Below are 8,799 nucleotides of genomic sequence, written 5' to 3' on the forward strand. Positions count from 1 at the left end.
AGCTGAAAAGTCCCAGTCTTAATCTCTCCTCATATGGAAGCTGTTCCATACCCCTAGTCATTTTTGTTGCCATTTTCTGTACCTTTTCCAATTCCAATATATCTTTTTTGAGATGGGGCAACCACATCTGCATGCAGTATTTAAGATGTGGGTGTACCATTGATTTATATAGAGGCATTATGAAATTTTATGTCTTATTATCTATCTCTTTCTTAATGATGCCCAACATTCTGTTAACTTTTTTGACTGCTGCTGCACATTGTATGGATGTTTTCAAAGAACTATCCACAATGACTCCAAGATCTCTTTCTTGAGTGGTAACAGCTAATTTAGACCCCATCATTTTATATGTATAGTTGGAATTATGTTTTCTAATGTGCATTACTTTGCATTTGTCAACATTGAATTTCATCTGCTATTTTGTTGCCCACTCATCCAGTTTTGTGAGATCCCTTTGTAATTCTTTGCAGTCTGTCTGGAACGTAACTATCTTGAGTAGTTTTGTATCATCTGCAAATTTTGCCACCTCACTGTTTACCCCTTTTTCCAGATCATTTCTGAATATGTTGAATACTGGTCCCAGTACGGACCCCTGGGGGACACCACTATTTACCTCTCTCCATTCTGAAAACTGACCGTTTATTCCTACCCTTTGTTTCCTATCTTTTAACAAGTTACCGATCCATGAGAGGACCTTCCCTCTTATCCCATGACAGCTTACTTTGCTTAAAAGCCTTTGGTGAGGAACCTTGTAAAAGGCTTTCTGAAAATCTAAGTACATTATATCCACTGGATCACCCTTGTCTACATGTTCGTTGACCCACTCAAAGAATTCTAGTAGATTGGTGAGGCACGATTTTCCCTTCACAAAAACTATGTTGACTCTTCCCCAACAAATCAGGTTCATCTCTGTGTCTGATAATTCCATTCTTTACTATAGTTTCAACCAGTTTGCCCAGTACTGAACTCAGACTTGCCGGCCTGTAATTGCCAGGATCACCTTTGGAGCCTCTTTTAAAAATTGGCATCATATTAGCTGTCCTCTAGTCATCTGGTACAGAAGCTGATTTAAACCACAGTTAATAATTCTGCAGTTTCACATCTGAGTTCCTTCAGAACTCTTGGGTGAATACCATCTGGTCCTGGTGACTTATTACTGTTTAGTTTATCAATTTGTTACAAAACCTCCTCTAATGATACCTCAATCTGGGACATTTCCTCAGATTTGTCATTTAAAAAGAACGGCTTAGGTTTGGGAATCTGCTTCACATCCTCAGTCATGAAGACCGATGCAAAGAATTCATTTGTATCTCTGCAATGGCTTTATCGTCCTTGAGTGCTCCTTTAGCACCTCGATCATCCAGTGGCCCCACTGGTTGTTTAGCAGGCTTCCAGCTTATGATGTACTTTAAAAAAAATTGCTATTACTTTTTGAGTCTTTGGCTAGCTGTTCTTCAAATTCTTTTTGGCCTCCCTACTTATATTTTTATATTTCATTTGCCAAAGTTTATGCTCCTTTCTATTTTCCTCAGTAGGATTTAACTTCCACTTTTTAAAGGATGCCTTTTTGCCTCTCCCTGCTTCTTTCACTTTGTTGTTTAGCCACAGTGGCACATTTTTAGTTCTCTTAACTCTGTTTTTTAATTTGGGGTTTACATTTAAGTTGAGCCTTTATTATGGTGTCTTTAAAAAGTTTCCATGCAGCTTGCAGGATTTCACTTTTGACACTGTACCTTTTAATTTCTGTTTAACTAACTTCTTCATTTTTGTGTAGTTCCCCTTTCTGAAATTAAATGCTACCATGTTAGGCCGCTGTGGTGTTCTTCCCACCACAAAGATATTAAATCTAATTATGTTATGGTCAGTATTACCAAGCGGTTCAATTATATTCACCTCTTGGACCAGATTCTGTGCTCCACTTAGGACTAAATCAAGAATTGCCTCTCCTCTTGTGGGTTCCAGGACTAGCTGCTCCAAGAAGCAGTCATTTATGGTGTCAAGAAACTTTGTCTCTACATCCCGTCCTGAGCTGAAATGTATCCAGTCAATAGGGGGATAGTTGAAATCCCCCATTATTATTGAGTTTTTTATTTTTATAGCTTCTCTAATCTTCCTGAGTATTTCACAGTCACTATCACCATCCTGGTCAGATCATCGGTAATATATCCCTACTGTTATATTCTTGTTATCTGAGCATGGAATTACTATCCACAGAGATTCTATGCTACAGTTTGGTTCACTTACAATTTTTACTTCATTTGATTCTACGCTTTCTTTCACATATAGTGCCACTCCCCCACCAGCATCACCTGTTCTGTCTTTCCGATATATTTTGTACCCCGGTATTACTGTGGCCCATTGATTATCCTCATTCCACCAAATTTCTGTGATGCCTGTTATATCAATATTCTCATTTCATGCGAGGCACTTTAGTTCACCCATCTTATTATTTAGACTTCTAGCATTTGTATGTACGCTCTTTAAAAAATTGTCACTTTTCAGCTGTCTCTTATTACGTGATGTAATTGAATGGGACTCTTTCATTTGACTGGCTGCTACTCTGAAACCTCTCATGAGACCCTATCCTTATTTTATCCTCCATCCTCTCTTCTTTACTAGGACATAGAGAATCTCCATTAATAGATCCTCCCCTAAGGGATGTCTCTGTCCAAAACATGTGCTCCTTTCCCCCAGCCCTTAGTTTAAAAACTGTTCTACGATGTTTTTAATTATAAGTTTCAGAGTAGCAGCCGTGTTAGTCTGTATTCGCAAAAAAGAAAAGGAGTACTTGTGGCACCTTAGAGACTAACAAATTTATTTGAGCATAAGCATTCATGCATCTGATGAAGTGAGCTGTAGCTCATGAAAGCTTATGCTCAAATAAATTTGTTAGTCTCTAAGGTGCCACAAGCACTCCTTTTCTTTTTTTTAATTTTAAGTGCCAGCAATCTGGTTCCATTTTGGTTTAGGTGGAGCCCATCCTTCCGGTATAGGCTCCCCCTTTCCCAAAAGGTTCCCCAGTTCCTAATAAATCTAAACCCCTCCTCCCAACACCATTGTCTCATCCATGCATTGGAGACCCTGCAGTTCTGCCTGTCTAACTGGCCCTGCGCTTGGAACTGGAAGCATTTCAGAGAATGCTATCGTGGAAGTCCTGGACTTTAATCTCTTACCTAACAGCCTAAATTTGGCCTCCAGGACCTCTCTCCTATCCTTCCCTATGTCATTGGTACCTACATGACCACAGGTTCCTCCCCAGCACTACACATAAGATGATACAACTTTCTTTTGTAGGGTATCTTTCATACAGACTGTGTCCCATGATGCTTTGAAGAGTTGAATGATACAAGTACAGAGAGCACAGTCGGGGGTGAGGAAGAGACACACAAGCAAAGGAAAAGCTGGATGCTTTTGGCTGAGACCTGAACCGAGAGCAAGAGTGGATAAGGCAGAAGGATACAGGACAGCTGCTCCAAAGCGGCAATTAAATGACTTGTTTAGATACTCCAGCACTGTGTGCTTCAGGCCAGCAGGTGCCTTATAGGTCTTGCCCACCTCTGCTTTTTCTTCTGTAAGCAGGGTCTGGGTGAGCTCTCCCCTGACAGCTAGTGATGAGCTTGGGGGGGGGGGAAGGCTTCAGGACCAGATTGTATTTAAATGAACACACCCACTCGGCCTAGGTATGAGCAGGCAGAGCTGTGTTGTCCAAGTGATCGACTTTGGCTGGTGCTGGGTTACAAATCACTATAGCATTGAGTGTTGTTATCCTTATTGTAGGAGTAAAGGGCAGCAGAACTGGGCTTAGCCTGTCCTGACTGAGGGAGTCATCCTAAACTGAACTAAACTCGCTAAGCAGGAGGCTCGGATGCCAGACCCCAGTGAAGGGTAAGAGGGGCTGGGGACCTGCCTAAGAGTCCTAGGCATGGTTTAACCTGCCCCTCCCCACCGTTCAAAGTCAGAGCTCATTAAGGCTCTATTAGGGCTCTTTTTGTTTTCTTAAGTGATCGCTAGAGCTGAAATCACCTGTTGTGGGGCAGCGTTTCTGCCCAGCCTGCTTCAGCAGTGAAGTTTCCCCACTGAGAGCTGAAAATCACTGAGGGCTGGCTGGAACCTCAAGAGACCGATCCACAGAGGTCACCGTGGAGCAGCAGATGGCAGCAGAAGGTGACGGTGTGCACTGGTGACGGCCGGCAGGGTGGCCACGGAGTGGAATGGTGAGCGGCTGGAAGAGAAGCTAGCGGAACAGCGAGTGACCGCCAGGGTGGCCAGCAGAGCAGAGCAGTGGCTGGCCAGCTGGGCTGCGACACCAGAGCAAACACTCAGACGGCGGAACAAGCAAGGTGCCTTCTCCCCTTGTCCCCCAGGGTGGGACGGGAACTCATGCAGATGCACCTCTGAACTCCCAGGTCTTCACTGACCAAGGACAACTACTGTGAGTGGCGTGTGGTGGAGGAAGAAGGGAGGGGCACGGTAAAAGGACTTTTGGTTGTTGGACTCAAGAACCTGAGGCAAAAGACGTGGCCCAGTGTACTCTGGGGTGGGTGTTTTGCTCACAGTTTTATGATTTTGAATCCTGCTTGCGTCATTTTCCCTAATTAATGTCGAGTGCCTTCCCTCCTTTCATTAAAAGGTTCTTTTCTACACTCAGACTCTATGCTTGCAAGAGGGGAAGTAATGCCTCTTTGAGGCGCCCAGGGATTATGTGTAATTTTCTCAGGTTACTGGGTGGGGTCTCGAGCCGGTTCTGTTTTGTACCAATGGAAAGGAACCCCTAGGTATTGAACCTGGCCTGGTTGCGGCCGCCTCCACCTGGCAGAAGGGCTACACTTCTTTTTATTACACTTGGATTAACGTGGCCAAAAGGCAAAACAGACAAATCCACAAAGCACAAGAACAAACAGATACATGGGGAGAACAAGTCCAATTCCTACAGGAAACATGAAGGCCAAATTCAGCCCTTGCCTAAGCAACCACAGCTCCTATCACCGCCAACGGGAGTTAAGATATAGATAGATGCAGTGGTGGATTAAACACACAGGCCCATGGGGCCTGTGCCCAGGGGCCTCAGCCAATTTGCGGGCCCCCCACAGGAGCGTGAGAACCTGTGTAGAAGTGCGCGGCTCCTCCTCTTCTCCCCGAGGCCCCGCCCCCTGCTCCTCCTCTTCTCCCCGAGGCCCCGCCCCCTGCTCCGCCTCTTCTCCCCAAGGCCCCGCCCCCTGGCCAGGCCAGAAGCCAGAGCAGGGCCCTGGTAAGAGCTGCCCAGGGAGCCTGGACCACTGTGGAGAGCCCCAGACCTTCCACCTGACATGTATACGTGGAAGGAAAAGGTAACAAAAACACAAAAAGCACCTATGTGCCAGCGCTGTCCTCCCCCAGCTGCATATTTCCCCCCCAGTGCCTTGATCCTAAGATTAGAGAGGAGATGATCATTCAGGTGGGAAATCAATACAACCTGAATTAACTGAAGTCTTCAATCAGCCATTTTCCTTGCTGAGTGTGTCAGGAACGTATTAACCCTGAAATCTGCTCCCCGGGGGTCTGTTCACAGTATATCCAGTGCAGATTGAAGCACAAACTGTTTCAGATCAGCAGAGATTCTCTCCATTTCCTGCAATTCCTGGACTGCTGTTAACCCCTTCATCAGCCACTGAAGATCTCAGCACAAGAGTGCAATGTTTCTACTGATGCTGCAGCCTGCCCCACCATTCCTCCCAGCCCACCCTCTGTTTAGGTGCCGCTCCCACCCTCCTGCAGGTCAGCAGCAAGAAGGAGTCTCAGATGGAGGAAGGCTGGTGGTGTGCTTGCTTATTATGAATAATTAGTTGTGGTAGTGTAGCACTCAGGAGGCCAGCACCCCGTTGCGCTAGGTGCTGTACAAACATACAACAAAAAGACGGTCTCTGTCCCAAAGAGCTCACAATCTAAAACACAAGACAACAGATGGACATGGGCTGACAGATGGGGGAGTACAAAGAAACAATAGGACAATAAGATTATGGCACTGAACTGCGGCTCAGGAGATCTGAGTTTGGATTCCTAGCCCTGCCACTGATTTCTTGCACACCCTTGTCACTTAATCTCTATTTTGTAGAGGTGATATCCCATTCTCCTCACTGTGTATCACCAGGCCTCCCAGTCTTCATTTATCCCATGGGGATGACAGAACTTCCTTGGCACACCGGGGAGCCTGGGAGGATGAACCCACAGAGGCCAGGGAGGTGCTCAGATGCTGCAGTGATGGATTCATAGAGCCAAATGATTAAATTTGTTGGCATAAAGCTGAAATCTACTCTGCAAAAATCCAGATTTCCCACACTACACAAACACACACTCACACACTTTTCTAAAGTGAATCTTGAATAAGTGACGTTCTCCGGCATATGTCCACCTGACCCCGCATTGACTCAGCTACTCCCTGCTGGGATGTCATATCTATAACAAAGAGTAATATCCTCGCATATCTTTCCCACTAGCTTTTTGGAAGAGAAAAGGTAGATCTCTCTGAACCCCAGGCTCTGTTACAGCCTCTGGCCCTCAAGATTCACCATGCTAACATCCAGGATCACCGCCTTGTAGCCATGCTGCTGGGCAAAGCTAAGGACTGTCCTGGACAGAGCTCTGGCAATGCCCCTGTTTCGATGGCTCCATCTGACTGACAGCCATGCCAATTCCAGCGGGCACTCGCCATCTGTATAACGGGACAGGGCTTGGCAGATACAATGGCCACCACTTCCCCTTCAGACTCAGCCACCCAGAAATGGGAATCTTCCCTCTCCATGTAAGTTTTCTGTATGTCCCACAGGTCCTCCCTGAGACACCGCTCTATGTACTGAACATAGTAAGAGTCCATCAGAAGCCAGCCTGCAGGTAAGAGGACGGGGCAGCCATCAGAGAAAGAAGGGAGCTGGAGCTCAGGAACAGCGCGAGGCTCACACCCAGGAGGAGCAGGTGAGCCCATGGGAGCGTCAGCATACGCAGGTAGTTCTTAGGGACATGCTCGTGCATGCCGGCCACAAACAAGCTCCTCACCGCCTCACGACTCGGTACTTCCGAATGCAGCAACCGGCCACGGCTTCAGGCATGTTGCTATCCTAAGGAAACAGACTGTTAATTGGGCAGAGAGGGTTGTGCATCTGAGAGACCTAATGTCAACTCAACGCCATCAACAAGGGCCCACTCCTGCAGGACCCAGGCAGGCAAAACTCCCCCGGCTACAGCATCAGGCCTTGGCCATTGGATGGTTCATCTTAAGACGCAGTTATATGGGGGACAGTGTTTAGGTCGGGGACTGTGTCCGCTGTGCCCTTCAGTGCCTCCTCCCAAGGTACCATCACGCCATGTTTGTTTTGATGTTAGAAGGATCGTCAGCCACCATTTGAGCACTGGGTATGTGACCTAATGTTGGCGCGTCCTTCTCTGAGCCATGGAGTCACCCTGCCTTGGTGACAGGACTCCTGCAGGCCACTGATTTGTTTTTCATGAATCAATCACCCAATTATCTGTTCCAAATCACATAATCATCCGCCACGTGGTACAAGACACCCATAAATGGCATCTGGCCATTACTTGTCTAATCTGTTTCTGATCATTGATACTCTAAGGGCTATAGCTAACGGCAGGACTCACTGAGAGGACACGGAGGAGGGTTCTGGCACATGGTGGCTGTCCATGTGAGACTCCAAAGGCCATCATGGTTGGAAGACCCCAGAGTCCTTCCCTAAGGTGGAGAACCCCATCCGGGAGTGCCGAGGAGGGATGAGAGAGCCCAGCAGATGGAGCAGGAGAGAACCAGTTGGACATAGCTGGTGGCCTTCTGTGTCCCCTGAGGGTGTTTGGGTTCAGAGTGGCAGATGGCTCTGACTAGTTCTGTTTTTAATCCCTTCTTCCCCTTAGAAATGCTCGTTGCTCGGTAGTTAATACCTTGTGAGTGGCCTCCTCCACACTCTGCAGCTCATTCGGATCGGACACCCAGAGGGGAAAGGCGCTGTATGTTATAACCATACCCCTCAAACCTCCAGCTCCTCCATAATCCACCCTTATCATGACACCGACACTGCTGCTGTCATCAGGAGGAACGTAAGGCAGCTCCTGCCTCCGTCACACCTCCCCATTGACCCAAGGAAGACGCATCGCTATTCTGGCAAGATGGCTGCCTCCAGCAATGGCCTTGGAAATGCTCACAGCCATTTTAGCCCTGGCGAGATCCTCTCAGCCTGGGGACCTCCGGCTGCCTTGTAGCAGCTTCTGCTCTTACCCCCTGGATAACTACAGCACATTCACTTACTTGCCCCATTCAGATTCCCAGCTCAGTCAGCAGCTCATGCTGGTTCTCACTAATCTCCATCTCGTCTGGCCTCCCGTTCCGTTTCCTGGCCTGGCTCTGGGTCTCACAACTCCAGGGTTTCTTGTTAATCTGAGACATTTCATAGGTTTGTTAGTCTCTAAGGTGCCACAAGTACTTCTTTTCTTTCTGCAGACATTTTATAGCTTCTGCACCTTGCCCCACTTATCAGCTCATTGGCTTGGCCCCTTCCTTTGCCCCTCCCAGGGCCAGACATCAACACAAACAACAGCTCAGTGCCCTGTGCACATATGCAGTTCCCAAGCCCAGTGCCTGCTTTCTCCCTTTGGCAGTGGGTAACTTGGGCATCCATTCTTCCCTGGGATGCTGCAAAGCACATACGTCCTCCAAACCAGCCAACACAACCACCTCCTTTTACCCCTATTTAGCACATTCTGGTTTTAGTCACCGCAGACCCGTTCCAAACCCCATCTGACTGTGGCTAGGTGACATCTCCC

The 8,799-nt window shown here is 47.3% G+C and overlaps 1 protein-coding gene across 1 annotated transcript; it reads right to left on the reverse strand.

Moving 5' to 3' along the window:
• Positions 1 to 6,518: 6,518 nt before the first annotated feature.
• Positions 6,519 to 7,005, reverse strand: LOC119855702 (N-acetyltransferase family 8 member 7-like). The gene is given in 3 exon segments (XM_043515007.1): positions 6,519 to 6,683; positions 6,686 to 6,880; positions 6,883 to 7,005. Coding segments are annotated over 3 exon segments (483 nt in total).
• Between the last annotated feature and the right edge of the window lie 1,794 nt (positions 7,006 to 8,799).

The sequence above is a fragment of the Dermochelys coriacea genome, chromosome 5 (genome assembly GCF_009764565.3).
Source record: "Dermochelys coriacea isolate rDerCor1 chromosome 5, rDerCor1.pri.v4, whole genome shotgun sequence".
In the NCBI taxonomy this organism is placed as follows: Eukaryota; Metazoa; Chordata; order Testudines; family Dermochelyidae; genus Dermochelys; species Dermochelys coriacea.